Source organism: Molossus molossus, unplaced genomic scaffold (genome assembly GCF_014108415.1).
Source record: "Molossus molossus isolate mMolMol1 unplaced genomic scaffold, mMolMol1.p scaffold_m16_p_7, whole genome shotgun sequence".
Taxonomy (NCBI): domain Eukaryota; kingdom Metazoa; phylum Chordata; class Mammalia; order Chiroptera; family Molossidae; genus Molossus; species Molossus molossus.
Genome location: NW_023425401.1, coordinates 44,045,306 through 44,073,268, shown reverse-complemented (window position 1 = coordinate 44,073,268; position 27,963 = coordinate 44,045,306). Strand labels below are relative to the sequence as shown.

The 27,963-nt window shown below is 35.8% G+C and overlaps 1 protein-coding gene across 3 annotated transcripts in view; it reads left to right on the top strand.

The window, feature by feature from the left end:
* Nucleotides 1-27,963, top strand: part of MAGI2 (membrane associated guanylate kinase, WW and PDZ domain containing 2) — a 1,542,253-nt gene that overhangs the window by 1,296,709 nt on the left and 217,581 nt on the right. For all 3 annotated transcript variants that reach the window (XM_036247106.1, XM_036247104.1, XM_036247105.1), the window contains exon 10: nucleotides 9,333-9,971. In XM_036247106.1, coding sequence (XP_036102999.1) covers nucleotides 9,333-9,971 — 639 coding nt within the window. The remainder of the gene's footprint in view (nucleotides 1-9,332; nucleotides 9,972-27,963) is intronic.

Genomic DNA, 27,963 nt, shown 5'->3' with positions numbered 1-27,963 from the left:
CTCCACCCCAGCCAGCTGTCCACCTGCATTTCAGGTACTGGAGTAAGGTCAGAAGATGGTGCTGGGTCATGCTACACTGTCCTCTAGGAACCATTTATGAAAAAAATAATAATAATTTTTGTTCAGGAATACAGTTACTGCTGTTCAAAAATAAGCATGCACGTTGCTTAATGTTTATGTAAAATGACATCTCTGTTCTGCAAGGTACCTCCATAGCTCAAGTTTTTATGGGGAGCTATGTGTGGTAGAGAATATTTCTGTGATACATCTGCCCTCATATGTGTCCCTAACACACAGGAGAGGACAAGAGAACTCTACAACATTTCTATTTTGCTCTTATAAGCTATCATATCCTGCCAAGGGCTTTAAGATATATATTTTTTTAAGTCTCTCATTTTTATTTTCTTCTAGTACAATCATAAATTCTGTTTAGATACAGAAATATTTTCATTTTATAGAGTCTCTTTGAAAACCTATTAGTCATTTTTTGGTGTTTAAAATTCATTAGATTGTTTTAGAGAAATGAAAAATTTGCTGACCATTTTATCCTATTGAATTCCTAAAGTGAGCAAGCTATTTAGAAGACCTCTGCTCTGGAGCTTTGCAAGAAACAGTCTTCTGTGGCTTTAGTTTCGATTTGAAGTGTTGTTTCATCTTCGCCAGATCAGCAAATAATCAGTGCCTTTCGATTCTCTCAGAATGCATTTTCTTTCTCCTTTTCCACAAAGTAAAATGCAAGTGTTTAAATATATCTCACCACTCAGTGCCAAACACAAAAGAAATGTAAATAGACCCTCAGACTAATTCACATCTGCCAGGGAGTAATTGTTGGATGCTTGCTGATAAAGCATAATTTTTTTTTTAACCAGGCTTTTAATTAGTCATCTGTACTGGGTCACAAAGATGAAATTATAAAATGTGATTAAGAAGTCTGTCATTCTTTTGAGAAATATGTAACTATGCCAAGATCTTGGTGCCTTCTGCCTATAGCTAGTGTTGGAGTAATGGCAGCTTTTGCAGAAAATCAAAGAACCTTGGGGTGAGGGCCCAGAGTCCCATCACTAACAGGTTTAATTGCATCACTGAAATTCCCCAATGCCTCATATGAATGCAGAGCTTTCCACTTTCCCACCAGATGCAGGAACACTTAAAGCTACACCTTAGAAATAATCTTTTCAGACTTCTCCATTTTACATGAAAGGGAACTAGACCAAGAAAAGTTAAATTGCTTACCCAAGATTACACAACTGGAATAATTTACACCAGAGCTGATGTTTCACGATCGTTAGTTTTGTGGGTCACAGTGCAGTGTCATCGCTCTACCTCAGCGTTCTGGCAGCCCTCTTCCAAACAGCACATTTCGGAGGACTGCAGAAAGTGGGCTGCGCCATTGCAACGGACTCCCCTGTCTGCAATTATGTGCTTCACTGCTTCCCTCCATTAAGGTAGCTAATTTTAAAAAATATTGCAGTGCATCTCTCAGTATTCATATTCAGGAATTAAAGACATTTTACCCAGAATTCTGACTCATATAATTTAAGGGACACAAAAGAGGCCCCAAGCCCAAATAAGACCTGGAGTGTTTGAGGTTTGCACTGCCTGAATCTCACCTAATTATCATGACTCTAGAGAAGTTATTTTGCTTCTCCTTGGCTCAGTTTTCATATGTATAACGTACAGTTAGCAATGCCCGTCTCATATGGATTTTGTAAGGATTAGGGAGATGGAGTTTGTAAATGCCAGATAAATATCCAAAATGGTAGTCACTAGTGTCAGAGAAATTCCTGGTGCTGTTAATGTGGTTAAATGGATTGAAGGATTAAGCTGTCAGGAAGAGTAACACACAGTAAGAAGCAATTAACATTCAACAATAGGAGGGGTTCGAAACGATGGTCAAAAATGTGAAGCTGGCTTCAGAGGGTGACTTTAATGGGGTCTTTAGTTTGTTAGTTGGGACAAAGGAAAAGGAAATACAGGAGGCTGGAAAGAACATAGCATGTGTTAGGGGCACGGTCCAGAGCTTAGACCAACTAAAGCAGAGTAGGTTGGGGAGAGGTTTTCTCTGCTGTGTTAGAGAATTTTGACTGGCTTCCCCCTCTGTGAACACTAAAAGATGTTAAGTAGAAAGAACATCAAAGAGTGTAGTATGGAAGATGACTTGACAAGGAAGCAGGTGTAAGGCAATGCCCAGTGCTTCACAGCCACTGGCACTGATGTCCTTGACATGTTCCTGGTCCCTCAGCCAGTTCTAACCAGGAAAGGGGAATTACTCGCATTCTCATGTACCCCTAGAGGTCAAAATGGGATGAGACTAGAGAACCCCACAGTCCCATGAGATCATTGATTTATGCCTGATTTATGCCATATGCTAGGCTCCCCTCTCCTCCTTCTCCAGTCTTTTCTGCTGTGACATCAGGAAGACAATCTAAGAGACTGTTGCAGATGTGCAGACAATAGATGGTCAGGTCCTGTCCTCAAGTGGTGGAGGTAGGAAAAGAAAGAAAGGAACCAAGGGAAGAGATGGAATCTAAGAGCCTTTACCTTAGAATGTCAGAGTGAAGAAAATACCTTAGAGATATCTGGTTCAAGCCGCTCTTTTTATACCATGGTGCCTGACTCACAGTAGTAGTTGAGTATAATAAATCTTAAATGAATAAATTAATAAATAAATGAGGGATAAGACCCAGAGATGTGTTGACAGCACTAATTATCAGCATACTTCGCATAAGAACCTAAACCTCCCGACATCTAAATCATTGCTCTCTCCTTTACACCACAGCTTGTCTCAGAATGTAGGAGAAAAAGGTTAAAACATTATCTGAACCTTATTTTAGTGCTACAGCTCGATTCACCTCATTTTCCTTCACAATGTCATTTATAATGTAGCACATAAGAATTAACAGACTGAAATTCTTCTGATGAAGACATTTTGTCCTGTCTCTTATCCTCTCCATAACCTAAATATTAGTTTTTGCGTTTTTGCACAATTTGGTGGATGTCTGCAATAATGCTATCTGCAAGACAGATATAGACTTGATTTTTAGTAAAAGAAATTAGATTTAGGTATAAGGAAAAACTTTTGGACAATGTGAGACATAGAACCCTGTAATAGATCCATCAGGGAACCTGAGAAAATAAAACAAGAGCCCACCTATTCCTTTGGGTGCTTATCTGGAGACCTTTCTCATTGTGTGAAATAATTGAGACTATGCCAAGAAAAACCTGCACTTTGGATGTTCTAACTTCTCCCCATTACCCCACTGCCGCTGACCCATAGTTTAGATGTGTTTTTGTCTATCTGACCCTTCCACCCTAACCACATTGTGTTTCTATTCTAGAAAGGAATAAATAATTCAAGGATACTTTCATAAGACACTAGTCTTTCTTTTTGGGAAAAGGGTATTTAGTTGCAAGGATGAACATTACTGTTCTCTCAAATTTCTGCAATTAAACTACCAAATACTTTAATAAAATTCAGCCGTTTCTTCTCAGATATTTAAAATTTCAACTATTTATTCTCTGTCATCCTTAGGACATATTTACTTTCCAATCATTGTTAGTCATTTGTTAAAATTTTAAAACATATATTTATATGTGTAGCAAGCATTACCATAGTGCTGTACCATTTACAGAACATTTTCACAGACATCTCTTTTCTATAAGGTAGGTAGAAAAGCTGTTATTATCTCCTTCTTATAGATGAGGAAACTGATGTTGCATGACTTTGTTCAGAGAGCAACACAAGGAGACCCAGCTTCAATTCTGTTTCTCTGTCTGACATACTACAATTCTTCACTTTGAAAAATAAATTTTATTAAGAGCAGTTATTTTCAATTTAATTGAAGTGATGCATAGCACATCCCCAAAAAGTAAATGTCAAATTTTATTATGTTTATGGGGGTTGTGGAATACAGTGAAATGAATATTCAATATTATCATAAAATTGCCTATTATAATAAAATTATATATTATTTTAAAAAAAACTAATACAAGCTTCAGAAAATAAAGGTCAATCAACTATCACTAGCTGGAGAGAAAATTTAAAAATAGCAATTGAAAAATGTTGAGTGCATGTGATTGGTAGGATGGAAATAGTGAGAATTTTCTTTCTTTTAGCAAAAGTTTATATGACTTGGCAAAAATAGAAGTTGGGAACACTAAAGGCAGTAAATTTAGCTATAAAATGTATTCCAGTTTTCCTCTCACTAAATCAATCCTTTATGCAATAAGAATTTATCCTAAATACCTAAAGAGTCCTCAACATAGTAATGATATTCTGTATATTTTGTGGAGAAAACTTGGAACAGGTAGAAAACTCTCACAAAGGAATAAGGTGTGATGTGGTCATAGACATGAAATAGGGACAGTCTGAGTAGAAATAATGGAATATATCTTTGAAGAGGTAAGGAAAGAAAGGATCTATTTGGGAATCAAGTTACACATAGAAAAGATGTGCAATTGAGGGTGGAGGAATCGCAGGATTCAACTAAAAAGCAAGTTAACAAGTTGTAAATTGTGGAAAGTAAAGATACAATCTTTACAAGAATGGTAACTTGTTGGGTGGTGAAGACAAAAAGAAGTTGGAAAGACTTTTGGAAAAGAGTGTTAAACAGTTGGTCTAAAGACTGAGTAGTGTGAACTGAATAGAGACGGTAGGATGAGAATAGAGTGTGAATTAAATTATTCTTGTCTGGTCCAAGGTGGTGGTTGAGGAAGGTAGAGAGCAAGTGATAAGAGAGAGAGTCTAATGAAAAGATTCTGCAGGCCACAGTGACTCAAATACGTGGAAGCAGAGAAAACAGGCATAAAAATAAACCCATTTTAAACAATCATTTCATCTGATATGATGAAGTACCCAAGAGGTATCCAATATTATATTTTGATTTCCATGACTAAGAAAGAAATGAATTATTTTCCCATAGAGTCCAGCAGTTTTAAACCTTCTGTTTCATCAGCTTCACTCTCCTTCACTTGCTCCTTCCCATAATTGGGAATCAGGTCATTATGAGACCAGCCCTATGGAGATACCAAGCTCAACAGTCACACCAAATTTAACCAATAGGCTTGAGGTCAGTAGCCCTAGAACCATCTGGCCCCAATATGGCCTGAAAGAATGGCCATGTAGGAAACAATGTAACCTTGCATGCAATGTGGCAATGAAAATGTGTGCTTGGCTTTCAAAAGAAATGCATTATTTTATTTTAGTGGAGAACCTTTCTTTGGTAAAATTGAAAGTTTTCACAAACATGATCTCATTCTCACCGTAGCCCTGTGAAAGAGACAATAGCAGAGATATTTTAATTCCCATTTTATAAAAGAATAAATTGAGAGATAAAGAGATCAAATGACTCTTTTCCAATTCTCCCTCTTAAGTAGGCCAGCAGGGTTGGGACTAGTGCCAATTTTCCTAATGATGTCCCTTTTTGTGCTCTTAAGGCCAGTCTGTCCCAGGACTTGGTATGGCACCATCAGATGACATATACCAGGTGGCTCATATTTTTATTTCACAACATGTAAATGACATTTATACAGCGTGATCTATAAATATCCTCCCCAATCAGTTCTATTTTTACAAGCAAATGTTTGCTTTCATCTCTACCTACAACAATTTTGTCCTGACGCATGTGTAGGCATCGATATGTTTTTTAAAGTGAGCAGTTGAATACTGTCAAGTTGTTAGATAGGTTTAACTCTGATAACTAACCACTCATCTTTTACATTCAGAAATCTGTGTAGCTCCACAAAGATACTGTTGTAGGGTCCTTTATCACTTCCTTGCTTGATGACTTGAAAAATTGCTCCAAGTGGAAAATAACCATAAATTATAAAAGGCATTCTTACTAAGAACCATAAGTAGTTCTCTCATTCTGTTTCTAAATAGCAAGATCACATGAAAACTCAGAAATAGATAACATTAATCACTATAATTTAAATAACTACTCTTTAGACCTAGCGGAAAACCTTGAGAACTTTGAACATTATCTAATTTTTTTCCCCATGAATTTCTGGCAAAACAAAGGGGAGTTTAAAGCATGCTTGGGGGTTAGGGAGTTTGTTAATGGTAATTAAAGTTAAGGAGAACCTTAGAGGAAAATATCATTTGTTACCTTCCTGCCTTTGACTTGCCCACTCAGAAACCAGTACTTATCCTTGATTATGACTGTGGTGGGAATATTTTGATGTGATTGTCCTGATTTTATAGAAGGATATAATCAAGGGTAGATAATAATTACTGAAATAGCAATCATCCTTTGCATATAATTTATAGTTTACAAACCTGTTCACCTGCATGATCTCATTTGTTTTCCTTAGATCAGTAAGTTGCTATTATTACTGTTCCTCATTACTTCTGAAGAACCTGGGTCACAGAGGATTTAAGAGTTTTGAAAGTCACACAGTTAGCAAGTGTGTAGCTGGAAATCAGACCAAAGTTGTTAGACTCCCTAACCATGTAAGGTTTGCCACACCATGCAGCCTCCCAAACCTACAGAAAAATGTCAGATCAAGAATGGACATAGGCAGAAAAATAATCACCATGGTAAAAAATAAAATAAAATAAAATATTTAAATAGGAAACATGGGGAAATGAGATGTACTGCAATCAAAACCCAAATGACCAATAAACATATGAAAAGCTGCTCATCCTCACTAGCAATGTGGGAGATGTAAACTGAAACCATGATCACATCCATTAGACTATCAAAAATAAAGGTCTTAAATGCCAAGTACCATGTCAGATGGGAAGCAATGAAAATTCTGATACGTTACTGATGGGAGTGTAAATCGATTTGACCTATTTTGTCAGCCCTTTGCCATTATCTCACAAAGGTGAAGATGCACATGGCTTATGCCCAGCAGTTCTGTGCCAAAGTTCATACCTCAAAAAACTCCCCATATGTGCACAAGGGCCATGGAAAGAGGTTCATAGCGAGTTATCTTCAACCAAAAATTCACAAAAACCCCAGTGTCCATTGGTAGAAGAATGAATGAATATTAATAGTGATTTAGTCATCCAATAGTTAGTTACTTTCTTTGCAATGAAAGTTAATGAATTTGAGGTACAGGTATCAAAATGGATAAATATCACAAATATATTTTTAGGGAAATTATAGAAGATTAATATGTATATCATTTACAAAATATTTAAAGTATGCAAGAACACATTTTAGGAATATTATTATTCAGAGATTAAATATTATTTAGTCATATGATTTATGGGTACCTAGGTATATCATAAAAATATAGATTACGTGTAAATAACAAACCTCAAATCCAGGACAATGGTTACCTTTGGAAAGAGCAGAGCGGGGGATACAAGTGCTACCCAGGGCTCTTCAACTAATATGAGCAATGTTCTAATCATTAACCTAGATGGTAGAAAGGTCACACACATGTATTTATGCTTCTTTCAACTTTATATGTATAAAATATATGATAACGTTTAAAATAGAAGAGGCAGCAGAAGAAGGAAAAAATTTGTCTGGATCCATACTTCTCCAGGATGACCGGAACCAGTTAAAAATGATGCCAAAAATCCCAGCTGCCCCAGGCTAGTGAGAGACCACCATGGAAGTTGTCCATCCCAGTGCAGTCCTGAGACCTGGTTCAGTGTCCCAGCCACTGCACCAGCACCCTTTCTGATAGACATAATGAAGAGTGAAGTTGCATGTGATTAGTCACATAGTCTGTGACATTTTCTAGAATCAGACCTAACCTGGATCCCTGAACATGTTTGTTTGACTTTTCTGTCTCCTAATCTTTAGGGTTTTTTAAGCAATTCTCTAGCATTTGGAAAGAGTGTGCGTTAACCAAATCTATATTGTTGAGGGCATTTTACTCAAGAGTGTTTTATTCATAGAATTATTTATTTTTAAGTGCATTTATTAGAGAAATTATTTTATAACAGACACCTAAGAAAGGCCAGGAAAGTATTTAACTCTGAAAGTTCAACTCTTTTTCATTTTTTGGTGTTTGCAGTTTTTATGGGCAGGCATGCCTTAGAATGAAATCCCTGGGCATTCACACTACCCATTTCAGAATGATACTGATAAATTGATGCCCGTTGAGTTATTTATGTGACAATCTGTGAAAACACGGCTTTTCATTCCTCACATCCTACTCAGCATAGTCAGGCACAATCTCAAGTTTCACATTCAACTCTCAAACATTCGATTCTCAAAAATTGAAGTTTCACATTCAATTCTCAAATATTAATCCATGATAGAACAGTTCACCAAAAATAAAATTTAGACATAATTAAATTTTTAAAAACAATTATCTCAAACATATTTTCTTGCAATTAAGGAAGAAATACTATTTGTCTTACATTTTATAATAAATAATTTGCATTTGGAGTATTTTTAATATCATAAAGTTAACTTCTAACCATGTGACTTCTATAACTCTGATAATTCACTGGGAGAGAGGACAAATGCCTTTTTTGAAAAGACCTACAGATATATCAACTTATGTAAGAGGAGAGTATGAGTCTATGGCAGCTCCCTGGCTGAAACCAGAGTCCCATATCTCCTTCAGCCTATTTTTAGCAGTAATAACATTAATAATGTTCTACATTTATTAAGTACTCACAATGCATCAGGCACTTTTCCTGCATTATCTCATTTTATCCTCACAACTTTGCAAATGAGGAAATGTGGCTCAAAGCAGGTAAGTCATTTGCCCAATATTACATATCTGCTAAGTAGTAGAGCCAGAATATGGACCCAGATCCCTGATCCCAATAACTCCACTTGACCTTTACTTGTGTATACCTGGAACCTTTGCAATTACACCTTGCTATAGATAAAAATATATAAATGGGCAAAATATTTTCCTCTTCTATGAAAAGGAGAAAAGACACTTGACTCAGACAAGTGATACCAAAAATGAAACCCTGTACCGGGGCACCAAAGTTTCTGTCCCAAACTTATGCCCACCACTTCTCAATAACTTGAAATTTTTATTCACTGCCATGCAGTGAAGATGGAAATGTACATGAAAAAGAAGCACAGAATGAGTGCTTCTTCAAGGTACAAATTATTCTAAACTTCTTTCCTACCTTTTCTGAATATGAAGTTGTTTCTGAACTTTAAAAATAACCATATAGCATTTTCTTTTTTTTTGGGGGGGGGGGACATTTGATCAGTATATTTGTTAGCAGACCTGTTGTAACCTTGAGTCACCTACAGTAAATTTAAATATTATTCTGATTTCCTCACTGCTTACTGAGAAACAGCACTACTTTCACTAGTCTCATAAATAATCCCATTTCTCTATGTCAACGTTAATTGAATTTACCTCACACTGTCAATCTCTTTCTTTTTTCCTTGCAGGTGATGTCATTGTCTATATTAATGAAGTTTGTGTCCTTGGACACACTCATGCAGATGTAGTCAAACTTTTCCAGTCTGTTCCTATTGGTCAGAGTGTCAGCCTGGTGTTGTGTCGTGGCTACCCTTTGCCCTTTGATCCTGAAGACCCTGCTAACAGTATGGTGCCACCCCTTGCAATAATGGAGAGGCCACCTCCAGTGATGGTCAATGGAAGACATAACTATGAAACATATTTGGAATACATTTCTCGGACCTCACAGTCTGTTCCAGATATAACAGATCGGCCGCCTCATTCTTTGCACTCAATGCCAGCAGATGGTCAGCTAGATGGCATGTATCCACCACCTGTCCATGACGACAATGTGTCTATGGCTTCGTCTGGGGCCACCCAAGCTGAACTCATGACCTTAACTATTGTGAAAGGTGCCCAGGGCTTTGGCTTCACTATTGCCGACAGTCCTACAGGACAGCGGGTGAAACAAATACTTGACATTCAGGGATGCCCTGGCCTGTGTGAAGGCGACCTCATTGTTGAGATCAACCAGCAGAATGTACAGAACCTGAGCCATACAGAAGTAGTGGATATACTTAAGGACTGTCCCGTTGGAAGCGAGACTTCTTTGATTATCCATCGAGGAGGTAAGATAAAACTGGCTCAGCAATTAAATATGCAGGTAAAATAGTAGAACCTTTACAATAATATTGCAAAAATGGAAGTTTCTCTGGAGTCTCTTGAAATCATACTTTAAAAAATAAACATAAGAGTAAGAGGAAATCATGAGTCCAGAAAGCTGTGTTTTTAAATTTTTGAAAATATATATTTTCCTATTTTATTTTAAGCACAACAAAAATAGTGCTTTCAATCTCACAAATTTATAGTGCTATGAACTTGGAGGGTAAACACTGAATTACCAAGTATGAGTGGATTATAGTCCAAAAGTCTGCCAATGTATCAGTTGTAGAGATCTCAAACTGGTTTCCCATTGGCTTACTTTTTAAAAATGAATTGTTCCAATGGAATCCAATGTGTTTAGGATTCCAGGCTAGCAAGTGGAACCTGGTTCAACCCCTTCCAGGCCCAAATCTAGTCTTGATAAACCCCATAAAGATCACTGAGAGCTGTATCACCATAGAAGCATCTTTCAGAGTTGTGAATAGGACTGCTCAGGACACTTCTTCCACTACTGTAGGGGCTGCTCCAGTAATAATTATGCAGAGTGCCTTCCAGGACCTGAGAAGAAACTTATGGAACAAGGCTAGGGCTGAAGTTCTGGGCTGCATATTCTAGGTGATATAAATGAAAGCACTCAGTCTAAGACTTGGTTTTCCACTTAACCGGATGTCTCATCTGTTATATTGGGATGATACTACCTAACCTGATGGTAGTATTTTTAGTATTGGATGGCCCACAATAGGTGCTCATTAAATGTCTGTTGATTCTAAGTTAGCACCGAAGCTACAGCAGGAATGGGTCAGAAGGAGCAATACTGTGAGGAACTCATGCGTGAAGAACACACGTGTGGCAAACATATGTGATTGCCTATTCGAAGCACTGAAAACAGCATGAAAGCCCTAACAGTTTGAAATGCAAATGAAGTAGTGAAGCTGAAAAAAGCACCTTTTATGATTTATTTGGCCTTCTTTGCAGGTGGTTCCCTTCAAGGAAGTATTTACATTGTTGCTTCCTTATGTGAAAAGGGACACCAAGTCTGTGAGCAACACCATGCAAAGTATTATGTTCCTATATTAAAAAGGGAAAATGATATGATAATAGAACAATCCTAAATCTTAAATTTTACCTTCTTAAGACATTGTTACAAAATAGCTCTTGAATCTTCATAATTAAATGTTGACAGTGCATTTTAATTTCTCTCATTGCTTATTTAAGATAAATAAATATTCTTAATTAAATAATCATACTTTAATAATATGCAATTGAAAATCAAATCTTTCTAACAAATTCTTGATATTAAAAGGTATAACTGAAAATCAATATTCAGTATCCACTATATGATTCATAGAAACAAGTTTGGAAACATTTTATATATAATGACTTTTTTAAAGCCATAGATAGCAGAAAAAAAGTATTTTGAAGTTTGTATGTTTATATATACTTGTTATTTTTAAATATTATAGAATATGTATTTATTTATATTTTTGAAAATTAGGACCTTTTCTGAAAACATTTATTGTGTGCCTGCTATCAACTAGACTACCTTATTTGTGCTTGTTCTTTTTCTCTATCCCTCCCAGCATTAATCCTCAAATATTCAATTTTGTTTGTATTTTGTTTGTGTTTGGGGATGAGGAATTGGTTTTTATTCTGTGGCTAGAGTAGAATTACAGAATGTAGTACAGTGTGATGCTTAAAGTACTTGTGGTCAAAAATCTCTTGTGTTTCCCCAAATTCCCACAATTTACACCCATCTCTCTGAAATTAATAGGAATTAACACCATGGTTTTGTGATAACATTTACTTTGATTATATTACATAGAGGTTACTCATAAGTGTTTATGGCCTCATTCAGAGAAGTATAGATCTTCAAGAGCGGGTTCATGGGCCTGGGTCCTTATAATGGGATCATGGTTGTTTGTTTGGTTGTTTGTTTGTTTGTTTTAATTACTTACTAGAATGTTTTTATTTAAAAAGTAATAAGTACATGGTTTAATTTTTTAAGCAAATAGTGTCAGAAGATATATAGTGAAAAGTAATTCTTTCCTGTCCCAGACTTCAGTTTTTCCCCCAAAGACTAACATGTTTTTCATATATATATACAAAAATTTGGTACTCATAACTAGCACATACTTGAATATATGTAGTATGTTTATTTTAAATGGGATAATATTATACATACATATGTCTTACTCTAAAATCTTGGTTATTAAGTTGTATTCTACTTTTAACATACACCTTTGTGGTACAATTTATATACCATAAAATTCACCAATTGTAATTGCATGCTATAGTAAATTTTGCTAAAATAATATAGTTTAACAATCACTATAATCCTTAGCACATCCATCACCCCAAATTCCCTTAGTCGCAGATTATCACTAATATGCTTTCTGAACAGTTTTGCCTTTGTACAAATTTTTTTATAAATGGAATCATATAGTATTCAGTCCTTTACTTAGCATAATGCCGTTGACATTTACCCATGTTGGTACATTCATTATTACTTTATTTCTTTTTATTGCCAAGTAGTATTACATTGTATGGATATACCACTTTTTTAAATCCATTCACCAGTGGATGGACATGAATTATTTTACGTTTTTGGCATTTATAAATAATGTTGCTATGATCATTTGGATAGAAGTGTTTGTGTGCATATATTTGCATTTTTTTCTGGGTAGATACCTAGAAGTGGTACTGCTGGGTTATATGACAAGTATGTACTTAAATTGTTAAGAAATTTTCAGAATATTTTTTAAAATAGTTATAGCTTTCTATATATCCACTAGCAAGTTATGAGATTTCTAATTTCTTTCCATTGTTGCCCATACATGGTATCAACAGTCTTTTTGATTATTGTCATTCTGGTGGGTATATAGTGATACTTTTTTTTTGTTTTAATTTATATTGCTCTAACCTTTTCTCTGTTTATTGACATTTATATATCTTTGGTGACATGCCTATTTAGTATTTTACCCATTTGTATATTTATTGAGGTATCTGTCTTATAAAGTTGTAAAAATTCTTTATATAGTCTGAGTACAAGTTCTATATAAGATATATAATTTACAAATATTTTCTCCAGGTCCGTGGCTTATCTTTTTCTTTTCTTTTTTTTTTTTTTTCAATTACAGTTGACATACAGTACTATATTAGTTTCAGGTGTATACCTCAGTGATTAGATGTTACATAACTTACTAAATGATCAACCCAAAAAATCTCATACCCATCTGACACCACACAGAGTTATTACAATATTATTGATTATATTTCTTGAGTTATACTTTACATCCTCATGACTATTCTGTAACTACCAATTTATACTTCTTAATCCCTTCACATTTTTCAACCATCCTCCTAATCCCCATCCCATCTGGCAACCCTCAAAATATTGTCTGTATCTGTGGGTCTGTTCCTTTCTGCTTGTTTGTTTATTTTGTTTTTTAGAGTCAATTGTTGATAGATATGTATTTATTATCATTTTATGTTCATATTTTAAATCATTTTTTGTTTTCTTCTCCTTCTACTCCCCTCCTCCCCCTCCCCCTCCCCCTCCCTTTCCTCCTCCTCCTCTATCTCCGTTTCCTTTCTTCCAGAAGACCCTTTAACATTTCATGTAATACTGGTTTGGTGGTGATGAACTCCTTCAGCTTTTTTTTGGTCTGGGAAGATCCTTATATGTCTTCTGATTCTAAATGATAGAATTACTGGGTAGAGTAATCTTAGTTGTAGGCCCTTGCTTTTCATCAGTTTGAATATTTCTTGGCAATTTCTTCTGGCCTGTAAAATTTCTGTTGAGAAGCAGCTGACAGTCTTATGGGAGCTCCCCTGTAGGTAACTAACTGCTTTTCTCTTACTGCTTCAAGATTCTCTGTTTGTCTGTAACCTTTGACATTTTAATTGTGATGTGTCTTGGTGTGCACCTCTTTGGATTCATCTTGTTTGGGATTCTCTGTGCTTTTGTACTTGTATGTCTATTTCCTTCACCAGGTTAGGGAAATTTTCTGTCATCATTTTTTTTTCAAATAGATTTTCCATTTCTTTCTCTCCCTCTTCTCCTTCTGGCACACCTAAAATTGCAAATGTTAGTATACCTGACATTGTCCCAAGGCTCCTTACACTACCCTAATTTTTTTTGGATTCTTTTTTTATTTTTACTGTTCTGATTGGGTATCTTTTGCTTCCTTATTTCAAATCACTAATTGGTTTCTTGGCTTCATCTTCTCTACTGTTGATTCCCTATAAATTATTTTTTATTTCAGTTAGTGTATCCTCCAGCTTCTTTTTTATGGTTTTCATATCTTTTTTTATTCTGTTGAAGTTCTCACTTAGTTCATCTATTCTTTCCCTAAGTTTATTAAACATCCTTATAACCAGTTTTAACTCTGCATCTAGTAGATTGCTTGTCTCCATTTTGTTTGGTGCTTTTCCTGGAGTTCTGTTTTTTTCATTTGGGACATGTTTCTTTGTCTTCTCATTTTGGCTGCTTCACTGTATTTGTTCTATGTACTAAAAAGAGCTGCTACATTTTCTGGTCTTGGTAGTGTGATCTAATGTAGTAGGTGCTGTATAGGGTTCAGTGGTACAGCCTTTTTATTCACCCAAGCTGGGGATTCTAGGTGCATCACCCCAGTGTGGACTGTGTACACCCTCCAGTTGTAGTTGAGCCTTGATTGCTGTTGGCAACACAATGGGAAAGACTTACCCCCAGACCAAATGGCTACAAAGACTGGCTGGGACCAATGTGGAGGATCAGTGTGCAGGGGAACACCCCACAGAGTAGGACTTACTTCAGTGGGACTCTGGTACCCACTGTGTCTGCCCCTTGAGTGTGTCACTAGTGGAGGTGGTTCGGCAGTGCTTCAGTGTAGTCTAAAGGTGTCCACTTTGTGCACTGGCTCTGGGGTCTCCATGGGTGGTAGACCAAGGTAAGCCACTGCTTATGTTCTGCCCAGGTCCTCCTGCATGAGCTACAAGGTAATAGGCAGATGGCTGCTACTTGTGTTGGGCTTGGAGGTGCCCAGGAGAGGCCAAGTTGTACACCAAGACAGGCTACTGCTAGTGCCAGACCTTAGAGCCACTTAATGAGAGGTATGGGGTATGCCTAGGCCAGATGTTGCTTGTTTGAGAGATTTTAGAAAAGTCTGAAGCATGAGCCAATACAAGCCATTTGTATGGAAAAGCCACTGGAAACAGATTGAGTGGGCTTGAAAATTGGGTGGGGCAGGGTCTCGGAATCACTAAAGCGGGTTAAATTTATGACTTGCATTCTCCCACAATCATATCAAAATTACTACTAAACTACAGAACAACCATCATTCAGAACCACCTGAAGTCTAGATACTAGTAGGAGGGACAGAGATGTAAATCGAGCTGTGAGCCAGGTTGATGGAGGCTCAGATGTGGTGCCTGTTTGCTGACTCTATGAGGGGATGGCTCAGAATGGGAACAATGACCTCTGCCTGCACATCTGTCTGAGGAAAGCTGCCCCTCCAGCTCTAGCTCTGATGCCCAACAATTTAGATCCTCTCTGTATGTCACTGGAGCCTTTCTAGTGCTGCCCCTGCACTGGAGTTCAGAGGGAATGAGACCAAGTAAGTCCATGTGTGGGCCCTTTAAGAGGAAAACCTGGGACTCTAGAAGCCCTCCATCTCACTTAGCCACAATCACCACTGGTTTTTTATAGCCAGAAGTTATGCAGACTTCACTTCCTGGCACTGGAACCCTAGGCTGGGAGCCTGGTATGGGGCCGGGACCTCTGGCTCCTCAAGAGAGACCTCCACTGTGGAGATATCTCTTCCAATTTTTATCTACCACATATGGGTGTGGCATCAGCTGGTTCCACATCTCTTCTCCTACTAGTATCTAGACTTCAGGTGGTTCTGAATGATGGTTGTTCTGTAGTTTAGCAGTAATTTTGATATGGTTGTGGGAGAATGTAAGTAACACATTTACCTGCGCCACCATCTTGACTGGAAACCGTGATTCTCTTTTCATTTTCTTAATGGTATGTTTTGAAGCAAAAAAAATGTTTAATTTTAACAAAGTCCAATTTATCTTCTTTGTATATTGCTGGATTCTGTTTCCTTATATTTTGCTAATATTTAAACCTATATGGGGGCGAGATTTTCTATAGTTTCTGGCTTTTATGTCAGGATGATGCCAGCCTCATAAAATGTGTTGGAATGTATTCCTTCTCCCTCTATTTTCTGAACAAGTTTGTGTAGGGTTAATACTATTTTTTCCTTAAAAGTCTGATAGAATTCACCAGTGAAGCTATCTGGTCTAGGCTTTTATTTGTAGAAATATTTTTAGTCACTGATGAAATTTCTTTTCTTGACATTGGCCTACTCCAATTTTTTATTTCTTCTTGAATTGGTTTTGATAATTTATATACTCTTAGAAAGTTTTCAATTTCTCTGAGTTGTGAAATTCCTTAGTATAAATTTTTAAACAAAATTTTATATAATTCTCTTTTAAGAACCAACTTCTGGTCCTGGCTGGGTAGCTCAGTTGATTAGAGTGTCATCCCAATATGCCAAGTTCAATCCTGGTTAGGGAACATACAGGAATCAACCAATGAATTCATAAATAAGTAGAACAACAAATAGATGTTTCTCTATTTCTCTCTCTTTTCTTCTCTCTCTAAAATAAATAATAATGATAGTGGGGTTTTTTGTTGTTGTTGTTTTTATCCTTACCTGAGGATATTTTTCTATTTTTTGTTCAGATAGAGTGTGTGTGTGTGTGTGTGAGAGAGAGAGAGAGAGAGAGAGACATCGACATGAAAGGGACACATCAAGTAGTTGTCACCCACATGACCAACCAGGGCCGGGGACAAACTGCAACTGAGGTACGTGCCCTTAGTGGGAACCAAACCCGGATCTTTCTGGACCACAGGCTGATGCTCTAACCGCTGAGCCAAACTAAAATAAATAATAATGATAATGTTTTTAAAAGAACCAACTTTTGGATTCATTGATTTTCATTTTTCTATTTCAATGTTTTCCACATTGATCTTCATAATTTTCTCTCTTCTACTTACTTTGTGTTTGATTTTCTTTGCTCTTCTGTCTACTTGAGGTAGAAGCTTATATCAGTGATTCTAAGTCTCTCTTTCTCTTTGAAAACATTAAAGCCACAAATTTTACTATAAGCACTTCATTAGCTAAATTCCATAAATTCTGATATGCTGTTTTTTCTTTTTCATTCAGTGCAAGATATTTTCTTATTTACCCTTGTGATCTCCTTTCTGACCCATAGGTTACTTGGAAATGTGTTATCTAGCAAACATTTGGGACTTTCCTATTTTTTGTTGTAGTTGATTTCTAACAATTTATCTGTGTAGGAAAACATGATTTTTATTTATTATTTCAGTCCTTTTAAATGTATTGAGACTTGTGTTATGACCTAGTGCCTTACTTTTTTTTTTTTACTTAATTTATCTTAGAGGGCTTTATATATATTAGTTCAGAATATAGGTGTCCTCATTATTTTTAATAGTCTATTTAATCAGATTCCTAGTAATGGACATTTTGGTTGTTTTCATTCCTTTCTATTAACAAAGAATGATGATCTTTGCACCTTTATCTATCTCTGGATAAGAGAGTAGATGTATAGCATAGATTCATTATTTTTTCAACAAATATCTCTTGAGTGCCTATTATGTACTAGGCATATTTGGACAATGGAGATAAAGCAATAAACAAAACCAACGATATTCTTTTTTTCATGGAGTTGATATTCCATTCAAGAGAGACAACAAATAAATGCCAATACAAATATGTCCATTTTACATATTTCCTATCCCGCTGGAATTTATTCTTGAATATTAACCTTATAACCAGTTGCATTACTGGTTATCTTATTGTTTCTCATATTTTTTCATTTCATTTCATGGAATTTGGGGGCATACAATCATACCAACTATAAATAACAATCACTTTGCCTTCCCCCTTCCTAGCTGCATAGCTCTGATTTGTCTTACCTAATACATTTGACGATTGCTTAAATGTTGATTAATAGTAAGGAATATAGAAATTTCTATCTTATTCCTGGTTAAACCATTTTATTTTACACAGTTAAACATAATACTGGCTTTTTATTTGACATGAATATTCATCATGTTAAGGAAATATCCCTCAATGCTTATTTCATTAAGGATCTTTGTCAAAATGGATAATGAATTTTATCAAAAGACAAAAAAAAAGGTATCTATAGAGATAATCATTTTCTACTTTGACTTATCACATTGATGAATTGCATTAAGAGATTTATTATTGAACTACCCTTTCTTTCGTGAAATAAACTACATTATGCTTATAGAGTTCTCCTATATTCTATTTTGCAATATAATTTTGCATCAAAATTAATATTTGATGTTGAAGTTTTTCTTTTTCAGATTCTGTTTTGATTTTTTACTATCAGATTTTACTATTGAAGTTATAGTAGATGTCATAAAAGCAATCAATAATTTTCCTTCTCTGTCTGCTTTAAAATATTTTAAGTAACATTGAAGTTATCTATTCCTTGGAAGTACAATAGAATACACCTTTGAAATTATCTAGTTCTGGTGGGTTGGATTGGGTTTGGGATTTGGTTGGTGGGTGAGAGATACCATTTTACAACTTTTCTCAATTTTTTTCATAGTAATGAATCTTCTTAGAGCTTCTGTCTTGCCTAAGCTCAATTTTTATAATTTATTTTACCTTACAAAATGTTCTTTTATTAATGATTCTGAATGTATTTAAATAGAATTAAATCAAGCATTCTCTATTTTTTCTTTTATTTTCCACTCAATCTTACAGCATTCCTATTATTCTCACTTCTCATTAATACTGTTTTCGTGATTAGATTGGCTAATTGTTTTTCTTTCTTTTTTTTATTTTATTTTTTTCCAGCACCATTTACCCCACCCCACCCCATAACTTCTGCGCCCTCCACTCACTCCCCTCTACCATGCAATCACCACAGTGTTGTCCATTTTTCTGTGTCAGTCAGTTCTTTCCCTTTTTTAAAATTTTTTCTTATTTTTTGCTCAGTCCCTCCACAACTGTTTTGTCTATTCATCTACTGATGGACAATGGGGCTGCCTCAAATCTTGGCTATTATAAATAACACTGCAATGAACCTAGGGCTGCATATATTTTTTCCAGTTAGTGTTTTATGTTTCTTCAGATAAAGTCCCAGAAGTGGAATCACTGGGTCATAAGGCAGTATCATTTTAATTTTTTGAAGTAACTCTATACTGCTTTCCACAGTGGCTGCACCAATCTGCATTCTCATGAACAGTGCACAAGGAATCTCTTTTCTCCACATTCTCACCAACATTTGTTGTTTGTTGATTTGTTGATGATAGCCCTCTGACAGGTGTGAGGTGATATCTCATTGTGGTTTTAATTTGCATTTATCTGATGATTAGTGACATTGAGCATCTTTTCATATGTGTATTGGCCATCTGTATGTCCTCTTTGGAGAATTATCTATTATGGCCCTTGGCCCATTTTTAAATTAAATTGTTTTTTGTTTTTTTGGTGTTGAGTTGTGTAAGTCCTCTATAAATTTTGGCTATTAAGCCCTTATCAGATGTATCATTGGCGAATGTGTTCTCCCATTCAGTGGGTTATCTTTTCATTTTGCTAATGGTTTCCTTTGCTGTGCAAAAACTTTTTAGTTTGATGTAGTCCAGGGCATTTTTTCTTTTGTTTCCCTTGCCCAAGGAACGAGAAATGTACGAGATTGTATTGCCTATGTTTTCTTCTACAGTTTTTATGGTTTCAAGTCTAACATTTAAGTCTTTAGTCCATTTTTAGTCTATTCTTGTGTATGGTGTAAGGTGGTCTAATTTCAATTTTTTGCATATATCTGTCCAGTTTTCCCAACACAATTTATTGAGTAAACTATCTTTAGCCCGTAGTATGCTCTTGCCTCTTTTGTCAAATATTAATTGACTATAAAGGTGTGGGTTTATTTCTGGGTTCTCTATTCTGTTCCATTGATCTATATGTTTCTTTTTATGCCAGTGTCATGCTGTTTTGATTACTATGGCCTTGTAGTATAGTTTGATATTAGGTAGTGTGATTCCTCCAACTTTGTTCTTCTTTCTCAAGACCTCTGTTGCTACTCAAAATCTTTTGTGGTTCCATATACATTATTGGAATATTTTTCTAATTCTGTGAAATTTGTTATTGGTATCTTGATAGAAATTGCACTGAATCTGTAGATTGCTTTGGGTAGCATGGACTTAATGATAATTTTTTTCTATCCATGAATATGGTATATACTTCCACTTATTTGTATCTTCTTCAATTTCTTTCTTCAGTATCTTATAATTTTCTAATTGTAAGTCTTTTACACTTGGTTAAATTTATTCCTAGATAATTTTTTTTTGAAGCAATTGTGAATGGGATTGTTTTCTTAGTTTCCCTTTCTGATAGTTTATTATTAGTGTATTAAAATGCGACTGATGGCCTGGCCAGTTTGGCTCAGCAGTCGGAGCATCACCCTGCAGACCAGAGTCCTGGGTTCAGTTCCCGCTAGGGGCACGTAATAAATAAATAAATAAATAAATAAATAAATAAATAAATAAATAAATAAAATGCAACTGATTTCTGGATTTATTTTGTGTCCTGCTGCTTTACTAAATTCATTTATAAATTCTAGTAATTTTTTGGTGGAATCTTTAGGTTTTCCTTTATACAGTATCATATCATCTGCAAATAATGACAGTTTTACGTTTTCCTTTCCAATTTGGATGCTTTTTCTTCTTCTTCTTGTCTGATTGCTATGGCTAGGACTTCCAGGAATATGTTGAATAAAAGTGGCTAAAGTGGATAATCCTGACTTGCTCTCGATCCTAAGGGGAATACTGTTTTTCCTACTGAATACGATGTTGGCTGTGGATTTGTCAGATATGGTCTTTATTACATTAAGGCATGTTCCCTCTTTTCCACTTTACCTTAGAGTATTTCTATTATTCTCACTTCTTATTGGTGCTATTTTCTTGACTAGGTTTGCTAATTGTTTTCATATTTTAATGGTTCAAGAAACCTAAAAGTTTATTTATAAGTAGTTTGTTGGCTGTTGTTCAACCTAGTATAGAATAAAAAATTATTACACTTTCTGTCCAAGGGGGATGTTTTTGATGTCTGGAATAAAGCAACTTCAGAGTGATTACTGTAACTAATTCTTGTCAGGTATTGCACTCTTATTCATATTAAAATTCAATAAAGCCCTCTACTTAATTTGTGAACCTTCTGTAAGTTACAGTTAGTTGATCAGTATTTTAAATCTTCTTTTATGTTTCTAGAATATGTGTTATTAAACGTTTTTACTGGATCAGAATATTTCTTTCTCATGCTGACAATATAATAATTAACTTGCATTAGTAATGTACATCTCTTTCTTTTACATTAAGTACATTAAATAAAATGTAAAGTATTTGAGAGGCAGCATAAATTATATCAGAGCTGTGTTTGAGGGCAAAACATAAAATTATGGACACAGAGAATTGTGTCTATGTGGAAAATTCTTCTTTGAATTTTCAAAAAGCATATTTTCAGACAAAAACATTGTATCACAAGTTTTAAACTGCAAAAAAATAAAAGCATTTATTTTTCATAATGCAAATGTTTTTCTAAAAACAAATTTGTTTAGAAATAGTTTCAGCCCTGGTCAGGTAGCTCAGTTGGTTGGAGCGCTGTACCAATATGCCAAGGTTGAAGGTTTGATCCTGGTCAGGGTACATACAAGAATCAGCCAATAAAGGTATACATAAGTGAAACAACAAATCTCTCTTCTTTTTCTTCTTCTTCTTTCCTCTTCTTCTTCTTCCTCCTCCCCCTCCTCCTCCTCTTCCTCCTCCTCCTCTTCTTCTTCTTCTACTTCTTCTTCTTCTTCTTCTTCTTCTTCTTCTTCTGCTTCTCCTGCTTCTCCTGCTTCCCCTTCCTCTTCCTCTTCCTCTTTGTCATCATCTCTCTAAAATCAATCAATCAATCAAAATAGTTTCAAATTTACATAAAAATAACTAGTGTAGTACACAGAACACCATATACCATTTATCCATGTTGCTGTTACTACTTTGCCTCATTTGTTTAATAGTGTGTGTGTGTGTGTGTGTGTGCATGTGTGTGTTTCATAACCATTTAACTCTAAGTTGCATACATTATGCAACTTTACCCCAAAGATTTTAGTGATCATTTTATGTTACTGCTGGTTTGAAAAAATGTGTAAGTAGCCAGTTAGTTAAAGTTATAAATAATACTTTTAAAAAAGAACTTTGAATTTTAAAACTACCATTACCACAATAACAAAAGCCTTAAGGAATTAGTCAAAAGAGATTTTAGCCAAAAATAAATAAATAACAAAGAGAGTCAATAATCACCAAGATCTGATACAAAAATATTTCTGAGAGAAAATAGCCTTGGTTATATTAAATGAGTACTCTCCAGAGAGATTAGGTTAAAATCAAAATGGATAGCCCAAAATCAATATTATGTAATCTAACTTTTTTTTTTTTTTTGTTCAGATAGAGTGGGAGGGAGAGAGAGAGAGAGAAAAGCATCCACATGAAAGGGACACATCAAGTGGTTGCCACTCGCACGACCCAACCAGGGCCGGGGACAAACCGCAACCAAGGTACATGCCCTTAGCAGGAACTGAACCCGGATCTCCCTGATCGCAGGCCAACGCTCTAGCCGCTGAGCCCAACCGGCCAGGGCTGTAATCTAACTTTATACATCACTTCCTCCCTCATCATTTCATTAGCCAGAACTCAGTTCTAGCTCTTACCCATTATAAGAGTCTGGGAAATGTAGTATTCCTTTGTGCCCAGGAATAAGGAATGGTTTGGGGTCTTAAACATGTAGTAGATATTCTACCCTTGATATGACATACGACTATTGATTATGTCAAAGCATGATATAAAATCTTTTTTATAATACAGCATTTTAATGTCATTTATTTTAAGCTTTTGAGGTGCATCCAAGCCACTGGTATATGTTTTAAAATTCACAGTGTCTACTCACATTTCACTTCTCAATCCAACTTTTAGGGATAAAGAAACTTAGACTCAGAGTTAAGTAATTGGTCTAAGTTCAATGAATGTGTGTCTTGGCACATGGATAGGCAATTTATGGTTCTCCCATAAGAAATATGAATAAATATTAATGACAATGTGCATGATCCTAAGCATGGAAAATGCTATTGATCTCACAGGACATACACAAAAGGAGAAATTGATGCACGATGACCCTTAAGGTGAGAGAGACAGAATGCTAGAAATAACATGTAGAGTTGTTTTCTCACAATTAAAAGTAGCATAAACAGAACTGAAATCTATTTTTTCTGATTGTAATATCAGTGAGTTTTACATTGTACCAGAAAGACTTGATGGATTTTGCTTGGACATACAGGATTTTTTCATCCATTCTCATTGACTTAATAAATATTTGTGGAGAATCTACTGTGCTCAGCACTGCTCTAGATGCTGGAAGTATGACAGTAGTCAAAACAAAGTTCTGCCTCAAGAAGCTTATCTGCTAGTAGGATACTAGATAATGAACAAAGAAATACATCTTACAGTTGAGAATGAGGAAAACTGAGAAACAGCATAAAAGAAAGAAGAGTGATGGGCATGGAAGATAGTTCTCTTATAAAAAGAGTACTCAGGAAAGACACCTGTGCAGAGATCTAAGGAAAGTAAGGGAGCACGCTGTGTGGGAATCCAAGAAAGAGTATTTCAGGCAGAGGGAAGGCCCTGAGGCAGGACTGTGCTTGATGTAGTCAAGTAACATCAAGGAGCTCCTGTGGCTGAGGCTGAGTGGGGAAGAGATGGAATGGTAAATGAGTCAGAGAGATTGCTGGGGCTGTAGGGAGGCAGGTGAGGCCATGGGCCACAGGAAGGACTTTAGATTTTATTCTTTTGAGTGAAATGGGAAGCCTTTGGAGTTTTTAAACATAGGAATGATATGATGTAACATTTTAAAAGGCTCTCTATAGCTGCTGTGTGGAGAATAAACTCTTAGCAGGCAAGTCTGGAAACAGACAGACAAGTGAGTGGCTTTCACAGCAATCCAAGTAAGAGATGAAGAGAGACTGGAAAAGGAAGGTTGAAATGGAGGCAGTGGGAAGTGGATTCTGAGTATATTTCAACAGAAGAGCCATAAGATTTGCTGATGGATAGGATGTGGGGTATATGAGAAAGAAAGGAATCCAAGACTGAAAAAATTTTTGCCTAACAGAGTTGCCATTTACTGAGATGATGCATATGATGGATGGAAACAGTCATCGGGGGCTTCAGGCTGGAATCAAGAATCCATCTTGGGACATACGAAGCTTGAGACATCTTCAGCTATCCAAGTGGAGATGGCTGGCTTGTGGATGGGACTTAAATCTAGAGACTGTAGGGGAACATGTAGAGAGCAAGTGTAAATAAAGAAGATAAACATTCTGAGGACTGAGGACTGGGACCCTCCAATTGTAGAGGTCAGGAAGAGTGACCAGCAAGAGACTAAGAAAGCATGACTTGTGAGAAAGGAGGAGAAACAAAGAGAGGGATAACTGATAGCTTTATGAAGGGAAATGTTTCAAAGTGAAAGGTGTGTATAATTGTTGCATTTGCTGAGTAAGAGAGGACTGAGAATTTAACATTGAATTTAGCAACAAGATCACATGTTTTGAGTTAATGTGATCATTCAAGTCGATTAAAAATAACTCAATTTTTTTTTTTACTTGAATTACTAATTGGGGAGAAGTCAACATCAGTGTTTTGGTCACTTGAAAACAAAGTTTCTTTTATATGTTAATCAATAGAGTGCATTTATTTACATACACTATGATTTTATATATTCTGAAGGAGGAAAGTACCATCCTTCTCCTTTCTTAATTACTCTGGATTCTCCTTTCATAATTACCCTAGAGACAAATTACTTTTTCAACTCTTTGTCATAAAATTCAAGTGCCATAAAATAAAAAATTTAATCCAAAGAATACCCTATCCCACCCCATCCCCCCATTCATCAATTAAATAGATCAACTCATCAATTATTTTATTTAAAAATATATCTGTTAGCCATTTCTACATATAAATGGAAGAATGGACAGGACTTTTTTTATAAATTGTAAGTACAGTATATATGTAACAAGATGTAGCTGTTAATTCTTGATTTGGTATTTACCTTTTGTTTACCCCACTTACTAATTTGAAGACACCTTGAGTGCAAAGAAGGGACATGTTATGATTTACATTTCCATAGTCACCAGTATACATATAAATAATCACTCCAGTGGAGATATGTAGGAGTACCAATTCAGAGAAACTACTTGTTTTAAAAATACTAGCTAATTTCCCTCAAAAACAAGGACTGTGTTTTATTTACCATTTTACCCTCAGAGCTTGGGATGCAAGCTTATGTTATTGTGTTATGACATTAGGAAAAGGAGGGAAGTAACACACAAAAGTCAGGAAGATGTATGTGTGAGACAAATAATGCAGTTGAGTGTACAAAAATGGACAAAATGATGTTTCTACTGATTTTCTTCTGTCTGGGCTTTTGAAGCAAGCTTAGCATCCCTCCTTTCTGTTAGTCATGTACCAAATATTTGCCTAAATTGCTTCTTCCTTTTTGTCTGTTCCACAAATGTGCCAGGTGCCATTCTAAACATGGGGACATCAATGAACAAAAGATATCCTTGCTCTTGTGGAGGTCTCTTTAAATACAATGGGTAATAACAGATTAAACCTGTAAAGTAATCTATTAACTGTACTTGTTATATAGCTGTAAAATCTGCCAAACAATAATGACTTCATTTAGGAAAAACATGCAGGCTTAGACAAAAAACTCATTTAACTAGGATTAGCGCACCAAGTTTCTGGTATCGGTGCTACTAATCCACATGGCTGTTTTGAGCATGTCACTTAAATTGTCTGGTTACCAGCTTCCCATTTCTAAACTGAGAATAATCTGTAATGTTTATATCGTCTCAAAAACTCTACGGTTCTTAATGTTTCTGAATTATGGGCTTATTTCATTATAATCGCACATTAGTTGACCCCTGGAGAAAGGAGTCAGAAAGAGTACTTTGTTGTTCCTGTACTATCTACAAATACATTTCTTGCCCCCTTCAAATCCACAGTGGTAATGTCCTTGAGCTCACAGCCCAAACGTTTATTAACCTTAAACAAAATTTGGCAGAATCTGAGATAACAAGAAATGTCAAAGGGAAGAAGAAAAGAAGCAATAATGGCTCTAGCCAGCAAGGAAGATGATGAAATTTACATTACATAAACTATGTTCAGTTTATGCAAATTATTTCTATGTGATGGGAGAGAATCTTAGTGTCTTTTCATTGACTTTAAAAAGTTGAGGCTTCCTCCACCCTGGGAGTGTTTCAGGCATTTCCTGTCTTGGCCCTGCTGCTTCCAGGCCACTGTGGAGCGGAGAGCCATGTGGCCTTAAGCAGCCACATGGCCCATGGCCGTGTGGATCCCGCAAGCAATGCACTGCAGCTGGGAACACAAGCTAAGCTAGCCAGATGTTGGACTGGACGGTACTTTAACATGGAGCAGAAATTCTGGGCAGTGGCCTTAATTCTGGCCCTGATGAAGACACGATTGGACTTCTCCATGGCAAGATGGACATAGATAGGACCTTGGAGGGGAACCCCCTTAATTTTACATCATCAATAAAGCTTTCCACAACCCCCGCCCCAAAAGTTATGAACTCAAATCTAACAATGACCAATGTATGATATATTTACCAAGTAAGTGTCAAATTCCCCTGGTTCTATAAATGTTAAAACTTAAATAGCCAAAAAATAAGTCACGTTCTCACTATCTGCCACTATAGTGTAATAAATTATATTTAGGAGCCCTGGCCAGTTTGGCTCAGCGGTTAGAGCATCGGCCTGGGGTACAGAGAGACCCAGGTTTAGTTCCCGCTAAGGGCATGTACCTCGGTTGCAGTTTGTCCCCGGCCCTGGTTGGGTCGTGTGGGTGGCAACCATTCAATGTGTCCCTCTCTCTCTCTCTCTCCCTCCCACTCTATCTGAACAAGGAATGGAAAAATGTCCTCGGGTGAGGATTAAAAAAAAAAATTATATTTAGGAAATTATGCTGGTATCAAAAACAGGCTCTGCCTCTAAAATGCTAGTTGCTTTTGCATGAGAGTAGAAAGTTAAGTGGACTAAGTATAATTAAAGTTATGTACAAGAGAATTCCAAATGGCATACTCAGAAAATCTTGCCATGAAGACTTTTGAATCATAGCACCTGCATATATGCCATTATTTACTGAATAAATGAATGAAATCACCCCTAGCATTATCTTGCTATAAAAAATTATAGTCATATTCATGTTTTCATATTATAGAATACAAAACCATGCACTTTTAATAAATGTAAATTCTACCAAAAGTGCAATGAAAATAATTACAATTATTATACCATATTAATATGTTACGCCAATTGCTCTAAAATTTAAAGAAAATGTATGTTTTGCCTGTCCTCCTAATTAACATTATTTCACAATGTGTGTGTGGTACATTTATGGAGAATTTTGTAGTGCATTAGATAAATCAGTTTTACATTTCCAGGATTAATGAGCATTATAATGCATTTCAGTTCAGATACAGTTTTATGTTACAAAACATCTTCTACTGGTAGATTGAAAAAAGTTGCATCAAAATGACACTTCCACTTAAATTTGGAATGAAATTTAGTGAAGGAGGCATAGATAAATCCATTTTAGTTATATGGTTATAAATTTAAGATGAATATATTACATTTTAGCTATTTATTTCTTTCATGTGTTAAAAAACTACCCAAACCACATATGCCAGCAATCTAATGTGAGTTTGGGCAGCCTGCTAAATCCCAAATACAATACTTGCCATTTGCCTTATAAATCCCCACTCCTATATAAAGAAAATAAAATTACAATACATAACATACATAATA